The sequence below is a fragment of the Micropterus dolomieu genome, linkage group LG01, assembly GCF_021292245.1.
Source record: "Micropterus dolomieu isolate WLL.071019.BEF.003 ecotype Adirondacks linkage group LG01, ASM2129224v1, whole genome shotgun sequence".
NCBI classification, from domain to species: domain Eukaryota; kingdom Metazoa; phylum Chordata; class Actinopteri; order Centrarchiformes; family Centrarchidae; genus Micropterus; species Micropterus dolomieu.
Genome location: NC_060150.1, coordinates 52,158,491 through 52,178,642, shown reverse-complemented (window position 1 = coordinate 52,178,642; position 20,152 = coordinate 52,158,491). Strand labels below are relative to the sequence as shown.

The 20,152-nt window shown below is 41.5% G+C and overlaps 2 protein-coding genes across 5 annotated transcripts in view; both read right to left on the bottom strand.

Moving 5' to 3' along the window:
* Positions 1-7,523: 7,523 nt before the first annotated feature.
* cnrip1a (cannabinoid receptor interacting protein 1a) lies at positions 7,524-12,075 on the bottom strand. Its single transcript, XM_046056513.1, has 3 exons — positions 11,848-12,075; positions 8,195-8,339; positions 7,524-8,095 (listed from the first exon to the last, which is right to left on the bottom strand). The coding sequence occupies exons 1-3, from the start codon at positions 12,024-12,026 to the stop codon at positions 7,931-7,933; spliced, it is 489 nt and encodes a 162-aa protein (XP_045912469.1). The 5' UTR covers positions 12,027-12,075; the 3' UTR covers positions 7,524-7,930.
* A 719-nt stretch (positions 12,076-12,794) lies between these two features.
* The window catches only part of LOC123969374 (F-box only protein 48), a 9,432-nt gene continuing 2,074 nt past the window's right edge, over positions 12,795-20,152 (bottom strand). Inside the window, exons 2-5 of one of the 4 annotated variants that reach the window (XR_006824721.1) lie at positions 19,281-19,611; positions 13,633-13,807; positions 13,050-13,231; positions 12,795-12,945 (exon numbers count right to left, since the gene is read on the bottom strand). Coding sequence is in view for 2 of the 4 variants with exons in the window: in XM_046046741.1 (XP_045902697.1) it covers positions 13,646-13,807; positions 19,281-19,580 (462 nt within the window). In the remaining 2 variants the exon portion in view is untranslated. Of the gene's footprint in view, positions 12,946-13,049; positions 13,232-13,353; positions 13,808-19,280; positions 19,612-19,683; positions 19,790-20,152 lie in introns of those variants that run through there. The other 3 variants (XR_006824722.1, XM_046046741.1, XM_046046724.1) reach the window with 3 other exon arrangements.

Genomic DNA, 20,152 nt, shown 5'->3' with positions numbered 1-20,152 from the left:
CACTCACATCCGTCACCTCTGTAAGGTCTCCTTCCTCCACCTCAAAAACATCGCCAAACTCCGCCCCTCCCTCTCACAACTAGATGCTGAGAAGTTGATCCATGCCTTTATCTCCTCCAGGTTGGACTACTGTAATGCCCTCCTCGTCGGGATCCCTAGCAGGAGACTGCAAAAGCTCCAGCATATTCAGAACTGCGCTGCCCGGGTCCTGACGAGGAGGCGCAAATATGACCATATCACTCCAGTCCTGAAATCCCTCCACTGGCTGCCCATTCAATACAGAATTCAATATAAAATCTGTCTCCTTACCCACCAGTGCATACATGGAACTGCCCCTGCCTACCTCAGTGAACTCCTCACCCCACTCACCACCTTAAGAAACCTCCGCTCCTCCACCTCTACCCACTGCCTGCACCAACCAAGGACTAAACTCTCCACCATGGGAGACAGGGCCTTCCAGGCAGTCGCCCCACGGCTCTGGAATGCCCTCCCAGAGCCCCTAAGGGCCCCACAAACTCTGGAGGTTTTTAAGAAGGGCCTAAAGACTTTTCTATTTCAAAAGGCCTTTTAACAGTCATGGTTTTAAATTTTCTGTTACGGTGTTTTATTGCGATTGTTTTTTTTCTGGAACTGTTTTTAACCCCTTGTTGTTGTAGCACTTTGAGATTTCCCTGAAATGTAAAGTGCATTATAAATAAAATTTATTATTATTATTATCATTCGCAGCCCAAGTACTGTTCCACTTCAAAAGTCTGCATCTAGCCATGTATAGTCAAATACCCGGATGTGTTCTCGCTCCACCCATTTTACTGAGCCTGCATCAGTGGCGACTTATAGTGCCAAATCCGTACCGCCTGCCAGATCCATTCTGCACATGCGCAAAAGTGGTTCTGTCAGTCAAAGAAGGTTGCCGCAAATCTACCTATTCAAAATTATCCAACTAAATCTTTCAAATCAAGATAACAAAATGTTTTTTGATCACTAGAGATTAAACTGTTCACTATGATGTAATAGGAATATACTTAAGATATAAAAAAACATATCAATCCATGTATGGTTCATTATTTTGTTTCAAAACCAAATCGGAAAAACCAAAACAACCATCATCATTTCTTGGTTTTTCTGTTTTAAAGCCATAACTGAAAACAAAGGAGCTGCATTTTGTTCTGTCTTTGACTGGTGTTATATCCCTTCACCAGACTCATCACATATGGCATGGTCAAGGCCTATTGGTGTCTCTTTGTAACGCACTGGGGATCCCTATAGCGTCATAGTTCAACGCAGTGGGGGAAGCCCTGTAGCGTCAGTTTGTGACGGTAAAGGCAGGTATATGATATTTAACAGAAAAGACTGAGTAAGAACGTGGTTGGGGTGAATGGAGGGCCAGAACCAGGAGAATGGTGTTCGTGTGCAGTGTGAAACAAAAAGTCAATATTACATGTTTAAGCTATTTATTTTATTTTATAGCCTATGGGCTAAGGCTATTTCTTTTCAAGTCGCACCTCGTATCAACTATGGCGAATACGATTGTAGAGGTGAGCACTATAGGCCTATTATAGCCACATACGAAAAAAGAAAAATGAAACTGTCGCGGTCGTGCTCGTCTCACACACACACTCCCGCCCCTGCCAAAGTTGAATTGACTTGAACTTTCTCTCGACGCACAGCACAAAAAGAAGATGGATGAGAGACTGATCCTCTCCGTCTGTGACTTCCCTGAACAGTTATTGGGACATTAATGGGAGGGCGTTTGCATGACTAGATTTATCAGCTATGTGAATATGAATAATATATATAATATAATAATATAGCCTATCAACTAACGTTACTTAAAGTTTTACTTTAAGCTAGGCTATGAAGGTAGCGCACAGAAGCCGTTGCCATGGTTACTACCCATAGAGCGCCTTCCGTTTACTCACGGAGCGCTTGTCTCGGTGTCTGTTCACATGAGAAGCGCAGAGCAACTCCGAAGAGTGTTGCTTTCCGTGTGAAAAGACCTTCACGACTTTAATCTCAGAATTCTTAAACTCAAAATTCTGTCTTTAATCTCAGAATTCTTAAACTCAAAATTCTGTCTTTAATCTCAGAATTCTGACTTTAATATCGGAATTTCAACTTTAATCTTAGAATTCTGACTTTCATCTCAGAAATCCAACTTTAATAAACTCAAAATTCTGACTTCAATCTCAGAATTCTTTCATCTTAGAATTCCAACTTTAAACTCAGAATTCTCTTTTTACACAAATATTTACACAAACAAAACAAATGAAGAGTTGCTAATTTAAATGTATATTGAGTACTTTTATTTTAATACTTTACGTTAATTTTCCTTATTATACTTACATACTTTTAAGTAACATTTTCAATGCAGTAATTTTACAGTGAGGTATTAGTACGTTTACTTAAAGAAGGGATCTGAAAACTTCATTCTAACTTCTAACTATTATAGTCAATTCAGTTAAATTCAAATTAGCTTTATTGGCATGAATGTGTAACAACAATATTGTCTAGTGCAGTGGTTCTCAAAGTACTTTGAATCCAGTTGCCCACAAGGATTATGTTGCAGCCCTGTTTCACTGCGTCCGACTGCAGTGTGCTCGCCCAATACTGGACCAGTTTCAAAATACGTTGTCCCAATTAGTCACATAGACTTTGTTGAATTCCAGGATGAAAATTTAGAACTCACCCTTTAACTAGAAGCAAAAATTAAAGCCATTTCTGGTTCTTGGCCATTAATTAGCTCATTGTAATAATTACTGAAATTGCCAAACATGCTTTTAGCAGCCATTATCTCATCTGCTAAGCCTATAGGTGGTATTTTAATCAGGTTTATATGAAAATACATTGCTGGGTTTTATATTGGCCGTATAAGGGTTACAGTTACAGCTTCCAGTAGACTACAAGGAAGAGCCATTGTATAAAGTGCCTGCAGTAAAAACTTCTCCTCCTGATCCTTATTAAATATTGACTATGTGCCGACACCAAATCTAACAAACACCACTCATTGTATTTTCATGACAGCAGGATCCTGTTATCTACTAAAATAAGTGCTAAGCTAACCTGTCTTGCATAACAGAGTGCACTTACTCTACATTTAATCGTAGCAATACTGTGCACAAAATTTTGGATGTGAAGCACAATAAACTGCTTCTTGTGTTACACATGCATTATAGTTTATGTGCTTGTAATCTTTTTATTTAGTCTTTATGTGAGGTAATTATTAGCCACAGATAAATATAGTAGAGTGACATCAAAGTTATACAGTCATAGTAAGTGCATTTACTAAAGGACCATAATTGTAGTTGTACTTTTACTTGAGTATTTTTACGCCGTTATATTTATTTAGCAGTTATAGTTTCTAGCTTTTAAAATATGATGAATTGGACTGAACTACTATGAGCTGCTCCTCTGCTCCAACTACAACAGTAAAATATATTACTACTTATTAATACATTTGTAATAATAATCTAATTAATTAATATGCAATAATAATAATAATAATTAAGTATTTTTACTGTATTATTGCTACTTTTACTTCAGGAAAGGGTCCTCATACTAACTAAGCTGAGTTTATTTTGATAATAACTTCAAATGTTACTGTAAATTAGTATTGGTTCAGTATACTGTTTTATTCACAAAGACACTTCATTCGCCTTAGTTCAATACATAACGAAACAGCAAGGTTTAGGCATTGAGATAACTTAATAAACCAAATAAAACAAAAAACAGATCAAATCTGGCAAAATGAATCCAGCCATGCACTTCAGGAGAAAACAGAGAAAGAAAAGAGGTGTTGCAGCACAAAGTGAAGCCTGTGATAAGCACTGTGTCTCAAAAAGACAGGACAAAACATCCCCTTATAATCTATATTTTTCTTATTTTCAACAAATCCCACAGAAAGGCCAAAGCAGCAGTGAATATATCTCCTGTGTTTGTGTCACAGCCTGATATCGCCTCTTCCTCTGAGCCATAGAAAGTATTAAAACCCATCAATGAACACACGCATAGTTTATTCTGGCTCCCACATACACCGTCCTGCTGCTCCAAATACTCATTGGATCTTCTGCAGGAACCAATGGGCTCGGTGCTGAAAGCCACAGAAAGAAGTCAGACAGTATTGAGAGACAGACGAACACATTGGTTTGTTTTGGTCTTTTCATGGGATTTGTTGAAATTTAGAAAAACACCAGCCTTATCCTTTAAAGGAAAACTCCATCATCATTAGGGTTGGGTATCAAGAACCGTTTCCAAGTTGGAACCAGTACCACATTTCCAAGAACCGTGGATTCATTAAGACCCATGAGTTTGGATTCTGCTCCTCGGCTCCTAACTTCCTGCATATCTCAGCTCCTGACTGAACTGCAGTGAGCATTTACACTCCATCAAAGGAGCCGCTACGCCGACCTAACGTCACCTCATTTGTTAACAAAGCGTGAAGAAGAGCGTCCTTCTGTTTCCAGTCCTGGACCGTGGCGGACCGCAGCAAACGCTCCAAAGTTTGGCTTAGCTTCACTAAAACAGAGAAGGCCACAGCAGAATGCAGCAGCTGCAGTAAGGAGGTTTGGTGCGAGGCAGGAAGCAGCTCCAACATGACGAAGCGTTTACTTCAACACGGCGTGAATCTGAAGGAACGCACCGTGGTCTGACAGGATCTGTGCTGAGGAACCAGAACCCTGATTCAAGAAGAAGAATCTGAATCGATTAAATTAAAACATTACCCAACCCTAACCATCATCCACTCACACTTACATGTCATATTGTCCATGAGGTTGGGTTCTTTCCTACAGAAATGATTTTGTTTCTTAACCTCACTCTGCAGTTCTGTCTCCGTTTACCTTTTCTTGAAATATTTCCACCTGTATGGTTCTTGAAGGTGAGTTTCAACATTGCATGGAATGATTGACCCGAACCCCAATGTTTCTTTATTTAGTTTAGATCGTTGAAACCTTTCATTCTGCCACCAAACTCACATTTTCTGCTGCTGGAAGTATCCGAACATGACGTCTCAGCATCTGAAATTGGCCAGTTTTCCACATGAAGAAGAGACATGGATCATTTAATTTAATGGAGGCAGAAACGTAACACTCCTTTACTGCTACCTGTTTGTTTAAACAGTGTTTACATGTTTTTCCATTAAATAGCACAATATACATTACAAAGTCAAAACTATTACAATGATCGACATCCTCACATACACCGTCTCTTCTCTCGCACAGACTCACCACACAGTTAATAAATAAGGTAAAATACTTGTTCCATCCGCAGATGTCTTCCATCCTGGTCTTCAGCTAACACCATGCTAGCTGGGGAGCTTGGTCCCTTCCACCTTGTGCTGCAATATTTCTCATAACTTAAAGGCTTTTTTTACTCCACCTTAAAACATAACTTGTGCATTTTTCAACCTTGTCCCTATTTCCCCATGTTTTTAAGTCTATATGACTAATTAGGATAAAAATCTTTTGAAAGTGGTCCAGTGCTGAGCAATCATGCTGCAGTCGGCAGCAGTGAAACAGGGCTACAACATAATGCTTATTACAAGTGTCTGACAAGATTCAAAGCCACCAAACTCCATTCACTGCTGGCGACTGCAGCGCGCTCACTCAATACTGGACCAATTTCTAAATGTCCCAGTTAGTCACATAGACACAAAAACGTGGGAAAATAAGGTCCAGGTTAAAAAATATAGACGTTACTACCCTTTAAAGGTACATTCTGGGGATATCACTTGTTTATTTCTTATTTTCTGTAATGTTTTTTTTCCTCAGGGCGATGAGAAGACTGATATGAATTTCAAATGTGTGCATCCAGTGCAGAGATAGGTCCAGTGTTTAGCCTAGCTTAGCACAAACACTTGAAGCAGGGGGAAACTGCTGGCCTACCTCCATCAACAGTGAACAAATACACATTACAAATAAACTAAACGTTTGTCAGATTAAATGCTGTACTATGTTTTTCTCTATTTTTTAAAGACATTTTCAAGGCTTTTTAGCCTTTAATCATAGTAAGTTGGAGCTGACAGGAAATGTGGTAGAGAGAGAGCGGGTACGACATGCAGTAAAGACTCAAACCCGGGCCTGCTGTGACAAGGTCTAAGCCTTTGTACATGGAACATGCACACAAGCAATGAGCAATATTATATACCACTGAAGATTCATTCTGCTCCAGGGTAAGAGTTCATCAACAACTAGATTTGTGACTAGAAGTGTGACATTGCGCAGACCTAGCACATTATTTCCAGTGGAGATGGGCGCAGAATTATTTCACACAGCTGTACAAGTCATTACGCTGCACATGAACTTCTTCAGGATTTTACTGTTGGGTATTGAAGCCTAATGTTAAACTAAATATTCAATCCAAATAGTCCACAACCAACCACTGGGATTCTGGAATTGAGAGGAGGCAGTAGTTATGATGGCGCCTTGTAATCTAGAGAAGAGTGGAAGTAAATGTTGTGCATCCCCAAGTTCTGCAGCTCTACTTGGTGATCCTACTGAGACTGGAGCAAAGGAACGTCATTAATTGATGTAAAATTTTGGAGAGGACGGGATAGAAGTAGGGCTGAACGATTAACCGTTTTCAAATCGAAATTGCGATTTAAAGAATGCTGAAGCTAATCGTGAAGCTAATCGTGAAGACAGCGATTAAAATGTAGGTTAATTATACAGGCCTCTGACCCGTTTTAAACAGTCATGCAGTTACAGATAAATTTCTTAGTCATCCTTGTGTGACAGATCTACTCGCCAATCACAAGCGCCATGCGCCTCCTGTTACGGTCCTACTCACCAATCAGAGCAGGCACAGGGCGTGTACATTTTACAACAACAAACGAAACTGGAGGAAAACGTGGGAGAATGGCGCCACCCGAACACACACGGGCGGCGCTGTGCCGTGGTTTTGTCCGGCGTCATCTCAAACTGAAGTGTTTCAGCAGCGGAGCGTTTAGCCTGCACTTTGTTGACATGTTGTTAATATGTAAGTTTGTGTGTTTCAACTACAGATAACTGCTCTCTGTGAGCCCGCTCCGTCCCGCTCTTTGCAAGGCTACATGGAGCACTTCAGAATAAGAGCGTTTTGCCTGCCTGATTATGCTGACTTGTACAGATTTTGCTAATTTGTTCAGCTGTCCTTGATGTTTGTGCTTCTATCATGATGACTTCCTGCCCGGTTCATCTGCTCTGTGCTGCTTGACGCGTGGGCATAAGTTTTCCTCTGCTTCCAGTATTTGAGCTAAGCTAGGCTAAAAACATCCCGGACATGTGTTTGTACTCAACGCACTACAAGATAAAATGCATATAAAAATCTTCTCATCTGACTGTAGGTAAGATGACAGACAAGCTTATTTCACAAAATGCCCGCCTGTTCCTCTAACCCTGCTTTAAAGCTACACTCTGCATGCTTCTCTTGACGTTTGATCACTGAAAGGAAATCCCCACCCACACAGGCAGCGATGGATTGAAACTGAAGAGCAAAACACAGATACGTGAGCGCTCCCTTTGGAGGAAACTGCCCTTTAAAGCCTCAGATCTTTTCCTCGTTCTGTCCCTTTAGTTTCCTTTGATATAAAATATCATAAAACAGCCGAGTTGGCAAACATGAGCGAGCTGTGTGCAGTTAAATGACGTCACTGTGTAGGATATCTGAGTATTAATGCTTTTCAGACTGTTCCCTGTTGCTGGCATGTGAAGCTGCCAAAGAGCACCTTTGCTGAGTGCAGCTTTAAAACAAAAACCTTTAAAGACCATCATCGCAAACATCTATTTTCCCTCCCTGTTTTATAAAACAACACATATACCAGAGCCCAGCTGACTTGAAGCCCGCCTTTAAGATAAGGCTGTCCTTTTCTTGTGATGCCGATGTTCAAAGTAGTCCTGGTACAACTGATGTCCTCTGTTTGGTATTTGGTGTGCGGATGGTGGAAGGACGAGCCGACTCAGTTGAAGGCCTCCTTGTTGATCCACATGAGGGTCCGCGTCTCGTTGGGCTTGCATTCGTAATCGATGCTGCTGAATTTGTTGCCGAACTGGCAGTGCTCCCTCTTGTAGTAATTGTAGTATTTTGCCTGCCAGACCGTCTCAAACGTCCCGGCCTTGTTGAACTGGACACAAACAGAATCGTCATCACAAACACTGCAGCAAAAAGGCCACAACAGACACCTGATACCTGACAGAAGGTCACTGCGACACTGTCATCTCACCTCTATACTGACTTGGACGGGCTGCCGGTCTCCGCTCTTGGTGTGCGGGACGCCCTCGGTGTCGTACTGGCCGTGATAAACCACAGACTCCTCGTCCTTGGACTGCTGCTCCAGAGGGAAGACGATGCCTCCGATGTTCATGTTGCTGTGAGGAGGAAGTAGTTTCATACTTGATTAGTGTAGAGCTGGACAATAAAACAATAACAATAATTATCGCGGTATACTTTTTTCAATAACAATATAACAAATGTTCAATAAATATTAAAAAAATATTTGATTTTATTCACTTGAATCACGCGAGAATTAGGACTTCATTTTTGAAGATGTTTATTTTTGGACTGAAAAAGGTTTTTACTTAATTTCACTCATATATGTGTTTGTTTTGAATGTTCTACCTCAGATTTGTGAAGTGATCCACTGTTTGGCATCAAGTGTTCTGACCATAAAGAAGTTTAAACCACAATTAAACATCAGGTTTCTTCAACTTTCACTGAGGAGCAAAAAATCAGCCTTTAAACTTGAAAGAAATAACAATTTGATACTTATCGCGATAATTATCGATATCGAAAGACAAGAAACTTTTTATCGTGGTAACATTTTTGGCCATATCGTCCAGCCTTAGATTAGGGGGGTTTTACCGGGTTTTACACCTGCAAGCACCTGCGAGCCTTGAGTGCTGATACTCTCGAAGGTTTCTCCTTGAGTTACTGTGGCTTGGATTGTACCTTCTTTCTACGTCATGTGATGTAATCTACATTACATTACATATTCATTTAGCTGACACTTTTATCCGAAGCTACTTACAAATGCTATACATGTCAGAGGTCGCACGTCTGGAGCAACTAGGGGTTAAGAGTCTTGCTCAGGGACACAGTGGATGGGTCACAGTGGGAATCGAACCCAGGTCTCCCACACCAAAGGCAAGCATCTTATCTATGCGCCATCACCACCCGTAATCTAAATGTAAACCCTTCTGTTCTTCTAAAGTAGCAGCTCTGTGTCCCATTTTTATTAACTCTTCTAATGTTCTACTAATAAGCCTGCATTGAGGTTTCAACTTGTTATGTTCAGATTTGGAGGGAGTCTGAACTATTGTTGGGTATCGAAAACCAGCTCCAAGTTGGAACCAGTACCACATTTCCAAGAACCGTGGATTCATTAAGACCCGTGAGTTTGGATTCTGCTCCTCGGCTCCTAACTTCCTGCATATCTCAGCTCCTGACTGAACTGCAGTGAGCATTTACACTCCATCAAAGGAGCCGCTACGCCGACCTAACGTCACCTCATTTGTTAACAAAGCGTGAAGAAGAGAGTCCTTCTGTTTCCAGTCCTGGACCGTGGCGGACCGCAGCAAACGCTCCAAAGTTTGGCTTAGCTTCACTAAAACAGAGAAGGCCACAGCAGAATGCAGCAGCTGCAGTAAGGAGGTTTGGTGCGAGGCAGGAAGCAGCTCCAACATGACGAAGCGTTTACTTCAACACGGCGTGAATCTGAAGGAACGCACCGCGTTGAACGTGCCGCGCTCTCCCAGCTACAATGACGCCCCAGATCCAGCTAACGCTAACAGTAGCAACGTCTCAGGTACAAAACACCTTTTATACTGAAGGGAAACCAATGATGGCTACAAATGAGTCCCCAGAGACGCCCCTCTAGGACAGAGACGCCTTTCACTTTAGCCATGAAGGGGATGATGAGCAAGGAAGAGGATGAAGGTCACCGAGCGCTGACAGGATCTGTGCTGAAGGAACCAGAACCCTGATTCAATGAGTAGAATCTGAATCGATAAAACTGAAATGATACCCAACCCTACTCTGAACCCTCTGTTGTCTTCACACTGTGGTCTGGCTGCTCATTTAAAGGAGTTGTTGTCCGTCACTCTTGATGGAGCTGGAATAATGGAAAGTAGAGTAACTGTTCGTAAGTCATGTGCTTCGGAGGGTTTGTAAGCTGAACCTGCATCTGCTCCTGAATTAAACAGGTTTACAGAGGATTCACCCAGACTGGATTACCACTCACTGCCCCAGAGTCCCAGACCTCCTAGTGGCCCTTAAAGGATGCAGATTCACAGCATGACACTTGATTTTTGGTCATTTGGTTATTTAGTGCATTATGAACCACAATGGGCCACAGTATTAATAATCTAATATAGTGGCCTGTCCTGTAGAGCGGCTCTGTATCCAAACATCATGTTATTTTAGTTTATATTCCGCTCATATGACTAATAATCATTCAGTAAGAGGCCCTTGTCCTGGAGCTCCCTTACCAGGTTTCTCTAGCACTGCTTTCTGCCCCGAGCCTCACAGAAACTAAAACCAATGATGCATTCAGTTGATTGTAGTCGACTCATGAAGGTCAGACAGTCAAAAAGGCTATTTTGTGTGTTTGTAAAGATTCTGAAAATAGTGAGAACTGCGGTCACAGTTACCCAGAGCCCAAAGTGACGCCTTCATCATGCTCCCTTCGTCTAACCAACCATACAAACCTCTACATTATTCTAAATAAATATCAACAATTAAAGGAAAAGCAGAAAATCTTTATATTTGTTAAGCTGGAACCATTAAATGCTTTTAAATGAAAAAACGACTTAAACAATCAAAATAGAGAAATAGAAACTGCTGTACTTGTATAAACTGTTGGGAAGTTTAGTTTATCACAAAACATATTTTATAAAGTAAGAGTAAAAAGTACAATATCTCCCTCTGAGATGTGGTGAAAAAGTAGAAAGTGACATGAAAAGAAAATACTCAAGTAAAGTACAAATACCTCTAGTTTGTACTTAAGTACAGTACTTGAGTAAATGTAGATCCTGTCCAGCACATATAATGTTTATGGAGTGGCTAAATATAATAATGTGCTTTATTATTTAGGTGTGTAATGAAGAGTTGGGGGTCTAGGGTTGCACTAAACACTTAATTTCCTGCATTCCTGAGATGGAACAGAATATAATGCAGTAATCAATTTTAGCTTAAGTTACTTTATTTTGGACAATGCACATTTGTTTTGTTCTATGTTAAAATCACATTGCATGTTTTCTTATTGTTCAAATAAATCTTTTACATTGTTTTCATTTGTTATTTAACATTTAAACTATTTTTTAGAACATTTTTAACCAAATACTTTTTAAAAGTGGGGGAGACCTGTCCCCAGTGTAAATCACACATATGATCTTTGGTATTATAATTGCAAACGTTGAGTTTTATTTGACCTCTAACCCCCTCTTGCATTTGGTTTTGTCTTCGTTCTGGTGTCACCGGGTCTTGTTTGCTCGCACTTCTGATCCGACACGGGCTGTTTGTGTCTGGATGAACATTAGCAGACAAACGAAGCTTCCTGTCGCCACCAGCGATGAAAAACAACATCACACACGATCCTCTCATGATTTATTCAGGCGGATATCGGACGCGGCAGGCCTGCAGGAGGAGGAGGAGGAGGAAGGCCACAGAGCACAGCAGCATGCTCGGCTGTCGCTGCTTTATTTCTATTTTTACACGTTAGATCTAATAAGATTGATTTTATTATAAAACCTTTTTATTTCGCGGACTGATCGGAGGTAGAATGCTCTGTGTGGCCTCCTGCTGCAGATAAACCCAAATCTCTGACCCTGTGATGAAGAAAATAATCAAAATATCGATTTAAATTGCATTTCTTCTTACGTGGCCTCGACGTTTCCAGGCTTCAGCACCACCTCGATCTTGTATTTGGAGCCTGTGAGCAGCTTGATGGTCCTGTTCTGGCCGAACCGGGTCCCGTCCACCTTGAAGAACACGGGCCCTTCGTTGGGCTGGATCCGCAGGGAGATGGAGATGTTGATGATGGGAGGGACGTCGTCCATGATCCGGGTTTTGGGTTTTACGGGGTCACTTTTATTGGGTTCCGCAATGAGGGAGAAGACGGCGGATGATGCGGTGATGCTGAGGAGGGACCAGAGTCAAGCTGGACACTGCGGAGCTTCCGGTGACGTCTTTCAAAATAAAAGTGTGGGGGTTCAAAGGCATTTCAGAGTCGGGCTGCCAATAATAGGCTACTGGATTAATCATCCGATTTCTCAGTTAATCGATCGTCGTGGAAAAAAATGCCAATTTTAATAGTTTCATCTAATAGTCTATTCTGTCAAATCAAATATATAAATTTTACTATTTCATTTGACGAACTGATATCCATTTAAAAAACTGGAAACCAGGGTTGGTTTTTAAGAAGTGACATAAACGACTGACTGATTATTGAAAGAGTTGCCAATTAACATTTTGTGCATTAAGATGAATCCATTTTTTTGCAGAGCAAAGCTGCAATGATTGATCAGTTCACTTAGAAGTCCATTGAAGAGAAAAATGATTAAGCAACTATTTTGATAAATGATTACTCATTTTAAGTCATTTTTCAAGCAGATGCCAAACATTTGATGGTTTCAGCTATTAAAATGTGGGGATTTGATGCTTTTCTTTATATAACATTTTATAAATGTATTTGAGTTTTAGACTGTCGTGATTGGAGTTTCTTTTCCTTTTTCTTTATTTTTTAACCAATATTTGATGTTTTATAGATCAAACAATCAATTACTTGAAAATTAAACAAGTGCCAGACAATTTGATAAACAGGAAGAGATATTAATGTGATGCAGCTCTCATAATAGTGCTATGCAAACACAGAGACAACATGCAAACTCCACACAGAGGGGCCTGGGACAATTGATGTTTCATCCCAAGATCTTCTTGCTGTTAGGGTGCAGTGTTGTCCATTGGGCCACCGCCCTGCTAACACATAACATCATCCATATTGTATATTTACTTTGTTGTATTATCATACATTATTGTGAATTTATATCTTATATTTCAGATTCTTGACCTGCAGTACTTACTCTGTGTTTATATTTGTTCTATTTTCTACCTGCTATGGTTTGTTGTTATGCACCAAAGCAAATTCCTTCTGTGTGTGAACCCAACTGGCACTAAAGCTGATTCTGATTATATTTGTGTTGAGCTCTGCTGTGGTATTTCTTCCAGCGTGAAGAGACTTGCAGGTTGTGAAACCACGAGTGGCCTGGATGGACACAACAACAGAAACACTTTTAAATGTAACGCACTACAAAAAGCTCCTCCTCCACTAAATACAGCATCAGATACGCCAGGGAAACTAAACGAACTCCTCTCTGACACAGAAACTGCTTCATAATGACGTGGTTTATTGCATCTTAGCCGTATTTACAAAGAAATTTACAAAGAAACAGCTTAACTGCAACAATTAATTTCTGCCAATTATATTAATATTTCATTTGTTTCATTTCTCCATGATCCTTTTTTTCTTAAAAAAGTTAAAAAAAAAAAAAGTATGTACAATTGTATGTGTGTTTTTACATAAAACACAAAAGGTATAAAATATATATTAAAAATCAGACAGAAGTGCTCGAGGTGCTTTAGATAAAATACTAAATGTGGCAGCACATGCTGGCATCCTTCATCTGTCCAGCTCGGCCTGCAGGATCTCTCCCCAGGTCTCGGTGTCCAGCGGCGTCATCTTCCTGCCGTTCAGCTCCTCGGCTGACCTCACGTGGCTGTAACGTCCTCTCAGCCAGTCTCGCTTCAAACAGCAGCGAGTGTAGTTCCTCACCAGCGTGACCTGCAGAGAGGAACCAGCACGAGGGCATTAAACAAGCTTTAACCTCTTATTAATAAAATGCATCGACACAAATTCTTTGCATCGTTTAATCCATTTAACTATACACCACAGTGTTTCACACGGACATTTATTACTGTCGCACATCACACTTACACTGTGAACACGACGTGATTTGATGGCGCTGTTTGCAAAGTGAAGGAAGACAGAGAAAATAGTGAGGGACGAAGAAGAAGGTGTCCAAAGTATGGGATTATTTCAAGCTAAAGAAAACAACAACTCTGTAATGTTACCGTCCGTCCACCGTAAAACAAAACTTATGTTGCCTTGGCAACAGCACAACGGCGCCTGATCAGAAAGCAGCCGGTGTTCTGCCAGCGGACCACAGACAAGGTAACAGCAACAGCAACTTTAGCATTTTACTGAAATGCTGACTGATTGTTGAGTTGAAGCCAAAGTAAGCTGCAGTCCTCAGCTGAAAATGTGCACACGTGCGTTTGTTGTTCTCCTTTTTGGGCCATGAGTTCGAACCTCACAGTCAGGAGTTAGCTGGGTGTCGGGAGCTGCACCTTTTAACTTCCCTGCAGCTCTCTCTGTAGCTCAGACAATCCCTGCTACCTGCGTGTGCTAATCCATCCTTTCACCCAGATTTTTTGATTTTTTTTTTATAATTGCTGTCTTCATAATAACAGACAACAGCTGTTTCGTGTGCAGGATCGCTCATTTCCCGTTTCACATTTCTTTTTTTTCTTTTTTTTTTTAACCTGTCCTGCCCAGCAGCCTGGTATAGAGTATGATGAGCTAGATACCATATTGTGCCAGACAGATTTTACTTTAACAAGAGAGTATTAATATACTCCTTTGTCTGTTTTATTATTTATTTAATTATGTATTGATTTGTCACCGGGCCAGACAGGGGGGCAGACATGGGGATGCCCCCCAGGGGCATGGAAGGTGGGGACAACTGGGAATAGCAGAGGGAAACACCAATTGCTGGACGGGGGCCCAGCACCCCCAGTCAACCACCCCCAAGAAAGAGGGCCAAAACCCACCCCAACAAGACTGGCCATTTGCCCCAGGGACTCCCGAATGCCCCCCCTGTGAGAGAGCCGGCAGGGGGAAGCAGCGGGAGCCCCCCCCCTGCCGAGGAGGGCCCAGGCTTGGAGAGGAGACAATGGGCTCCCAGACCCAGGGACACACCACCCCGTCCAGAAATGAGCAAAAGCCAGAAGCCCGAACCCCCAGACCCCCAGGTCCAGAGTAATTAAAATTGAGGGGTGGCCAGTGGGGGAGGAAGAAGGGCGAGGCCGCTCCACCAAATGCCCTGCAGCCTGCCCGCCCCCCAGAGTCCTAAGGATGTATGTAGTGACACATGACCAAAGGGGGGAAGGTGAAGCAGGTCATAGGGAGGCTACAATGGTTCTCCTCACTGTGTTCAGATTCCTGACTGGCCCCATCATTCAGCCCCGTCCCCCACCCCCCTAAGCAGGAGGATGCCAGGTCCCTCCAGCCCAGGGCTTATAGCAAGAGCCCCTCTAGCACCGGCAGCACCCCAGAGTCAGCGACAACCCCGCCGAGCCCAAGGACAGGTCCAGGGGGGCCCAGCCCCGAAGGCCCACCCAGGCCAGGCCAGGCCAGAAGACCCCCACGCCCTTGGCGATGCATAAGGCAGTGAGAAGCATGTATGATGTGTCAACCTCTATACTAATGTCACTTAGGTCCCCTAGCACGCAGAGTGATGGGGAAACTGGGACGAGGTAACTTAGCCATATCGATAGGTCTTCACATATCTTCTGCCAGAACTTTTGAACAGGTGCATGTCATGAAAATTATATTCCTGGTGACGGACTGAGCAAATAATTGAGTTACAACCAACTGTTGTCTTTGAAGAATTTATTTACCAAAAGAGAATAAACAGAGAAGTACTACAACACAAATCAGCTGGACCAGAGATTCTGTCTCCTAAGACAGTCACTAACATCTGGCCCCGAGCAAAGGGATGCATCATCATTTACACAGTCTAGGTTTCTATGTTTTGGGGAACAGAGATCCTCCCTCAGCCTTGAATGAACATTCCAGGAGAGGAACAACAAGAGAGGGAAACCACCAAAAACAATCTCACAGCTCTGACCTAAACCCTAGTAAATGTGGACAGACTAACATAAGTAGTATAGGAGAGGAAAGGTTAAGGATAAAACACAATACTTAATAATAATAATAATAGTAAAAGAATATACATAAAAGATTAAATGTAAGAGGACACAATTTTCTTCCATAACATAGCATAGCATGCATGTAACTATCAGATATGTTACCTGAGCAGTTCCGGCAGATGTTTGACTGCATAAGACCCATTCTGAACATCATTTGTCCAGTATAGTGTGTTCTATGGAGAGCTTTATATTGTATGAGTTGTAGATTGGGATTTGTGGTCATTCTAAAGGTATTTAAACATATCTGCATCCAGAAGTTTTGGTCTGGACTAATGGATAGATCTGTCTCCTACTTTAAGAATGGGAGAGAGACTGAACTGTCTGTTTTTAACAGTAACATGTATACTTTTGATAACAGACTTTCTAGCCTCCAAAACTGTTATCATTGGAGGTAGATCTAAGTCCATTATTTTATCCTTAAATCTTGCCTGAATTATGGATTCAAACTGTTGAAATTCCAGAAATCTATTATGGCTAATTCCATATTGTGCCACTAGAATGCCTGGAATGGAATAAAGTTACTGCCTTGTATTACATGCTCTAGATGTCTTATCCCTATGTCATACCACAGTGAGGAATTTAGTGTTTTATTTTTTTGCAGGATGTCAGGATTATTCCAGATTGGAGTAAGTTTGCATGGAATAGGTGAAGACCCAGATATTTTGAGAAATTCCCACCAAGCTGCCAGGGAAGTGCTGGAACTGATGAATGGCATATCGGAAATTTTAATTTCCTTACAGAATGTCTGTTCTATGTCCATCCATGAGTGGTCCAGGGGTCTTTGATTGATCCATTTTGAGATATATTGTAGTCTATTGGACAGGAAGTAATGATAAAAATTTGGCAGTTCTAAACCACCACAATCTTTTGCTTTTTGCAGAGTTTTTAAACTGATTCGTGGGGGTTTATTTTTCCACAAAAATTTTGAGATGTTTGAGTCCAATGATTCAAACCAAATAGCAGAGGGTTTGGTGGGTAACACTGAAAACAGGTAATTGATTTTAGGTAGGACCATCAGTTTTATGGTGGCGGGTGGGGCTCCCGTCTTGTCCATCGTAAAGTTTGACTTCAGAAAGAGAAGTTTGTGAGTTTAGGATGAAAAGTAATACATCATCTGCATAAAGGATTATCTTGTGGTGTATATTTTCTGTTTTAATTCCCTTAATATTATTATTTTGTCTGATAGCAGCTGATAACAGTTCTATAAAAATGGCAAATAGCGAGGGAGAGAGTGGGCAACCCTGCCTGGTACCCATCTGAAGACTAAAGAATGGAGAAGTATGATCGTTTGTCCTGACAGAAGCTGTTGAGGAACTGTATAAGATTTTAATCCAATCTATGAAAGATCCAAATTTATAATTTATAATTTATTTAAAGTAGCGATTAGAAATTCCAATTTACTGTCAAATGCTTTCTCTGCATCTAAAGAAACAACTGTAGTTTCCAGGTTATGAATAGTGGCATAGTCTATTACGTTAAGTAGCCTGCATGTATTGTTGGTGGAGTGTCTGCCCTTAATAAATCCTGTTTGGTCGGAGTGTATTATACCAGGAATGACCTTCTCTAGCCTTCTTGCTAGGATTTTGCAGATGATTTTAAAATCTTTTTTTAATAAGTGATATTGGGTGATAACTGGACGGGAGCGTGGGATCTTTGTCTGGTTTAAGGAACATGCTGATATTAGCAGTTAATTGTTGGAGGCAACATGCAAGTACCCCTAATTTGAACAACCACCCTATATAATGTGGGTGCGAGTATATATCTATATTCTGTAGCTCAGACAATCCCTGCTACCTACATGTGCTAATCCAATCTTTCACCCAGATGTTTTTATAATTGCTGTCTTTATAATAAAAAACAACAGCTGTTTTGTCCGTTTCACATTTCACGTGTTTTCTTGACAAAACGCGGTTTGGAGACCAGTCGGGTGACACAGCTGTTGTCAGCTCATGTAGTGTGTGACCCCCTGTCACCGATCAGTCACATAGTGTGAACGCCACAACGACTTCAAGACTCCCATCTCAAGATGGCAAGCTGTGTAGTGTGAGCGGCACGGCCATCGGCCGACACTGAAAGTCCAGTAGTCTGCACGAGCCTTAAGACCTTTTCACTTCTCAAGTCTTTCAAGGCCTCCGAGGTCACCTGACCTAAAACTGTCCAACTTGATCACCTCAACTGCTTTGCTTTAGCAAGATGCTTGTTTTACCGTCAAACTCTATGGCTGTGTGTGACAGTGTTTCCCACATTCAGACTTTACTTGGGCAGCCCGCCCAGGTATATTTGGTCACCCTTTTTTGCATTTTGCACAGAATCGGATTTATTGCCAAGTTGTTTTTACACATACCAGAAATTTGTAAACATAAACTTATGTAAATATAAAGATATCTAAAAAGTATGAGATTGACAGAATCATTCAAAACGTTAAAATGAGTGATTCACGAGTTTGGTAGTTAAAACACTCGTGCGAACACTCGTTGTTTTGCAAGTCAAAAGTAACTTTAAAGGCCAGTTTTAACTTCTGCGTCAAGTGCCGTTGAAAGCATTTATAAATGTGCGTTGTTGTTTGCATGGCTTTGCAATTACAACGCCAAAACGCTAGTAGGCCGTGGGGTTTCTATGTTCCACTGTGTAGAGCTTCTTCTTCTTCTTCTTCACAGGTGTAGGCTGCTGTAACAATGGTGACTGAAACTGAGCAGATCATGTTGGAGTTGGAACTGAACAATGTTGAACAGCAGTTCATTTTAGTGTAATAACTAAAACGCAGAAACCAGAGAAGCCATCGGAGGAGATGGTGTGTCTGACCTTTGAACCGGTTGCTGCTACGTGTAATTACATTTTTTGGGAGGTAGTTTTTATACAGAAATATAAATTATTCTTATTAGTATAGTAAATTTAAATAATCAATGAATGCTTTTGTTTTTTGCGTGTCTTGGTTTGTTATTTCAGTGGCACTTTTAGCAGTGTGCAGAGTTATATCCGCAGATCAGGTGGGTCTTTGTCATAAAAATCATCTTACTAATAGCAGGGGAGGGGGCGGAGGGCAAAATTGGATGAATCGTTTCCCCATTAAGAAAGACGCTGTGCGCATTTATGCACGAGGTACAGCAGCATAACGTCACTGATTATTTGAATCTCCCGACACTCTGACAGGATCGGTCAGGATGAACTGACAGCAGCCTCTCTGATCAGGAAAGTAATTCTTTAAAGCACAAACACAGTTCGCAGATGTATTAACTTTCTCAGTTGTTCTTAAGTGAACCCACCTTCCAGGAGAGGCCGTCCCTCCGGTCGCTGTCGACCTCCCTCTGGCAGACGGCTCTGACCAGCAGACACTGCCTCCTCCACAGCTGGCTGCTCTCTTCGATGAGGTGATGCCACAGCTTGCAGGTCAATGAGGCGCTGCACAGACTCTCTGCGTCCAGCTCGCCGAAGATCTTCATGCTGATTTCTGTCGGCAGCATTTCAGCAAAGTTTTGAGGCGGGGTGCTGCAGGTGGATGTCAGGGAGGGTCTTCTTTCACAGAGGAGAAACACTGACGAGGTCCTGGTGGGGTCATGCTGCATAGTAGCTCAGAGTCCAACAGTTTGAAACAGCCTGTGAAAACAGAGGGGTTAAGCATCTCAGAGCAAAGTCAAAGAAATAATTATATGATCTGTTTACTGCTACCTTTTGACCAAGAACCCTGAAACCACATGTGCTACAGGTACTCCACTAGAATCAGTCCTTTTGCAGGGTAATTTTCAGAGGCGATACAGCACATCTGATAACGGACCTTGGGAGTAAATATCCAGTAAGTAGAGAGGTTTCATCTAAAAATATATAGAGACACTATAATGTTTTGCGAGTCTGACACCATTGATCACATCTGAAGCTTCATTTCAGGTTCAGGATTAGCTTTGAGTATTACAGGAAGGAGGAAAACCCTATACAATTGTTAGTTTGTTTTGGAGGAGCTTGTGGAAAACCTTTATATTTCTTTAAGGAAAAAGCAATATGGACACTTACAGTGGGTACGGAAAGTATTCAGACCCCTTTAGATTTTTCACTCTTTGTTTCATTGCAGCCATTTTCCAAAAATCAAAAAAGTTCATTTTATTTCTCAGTAATGTACACTCAGCACCCCATCTTGACAGAA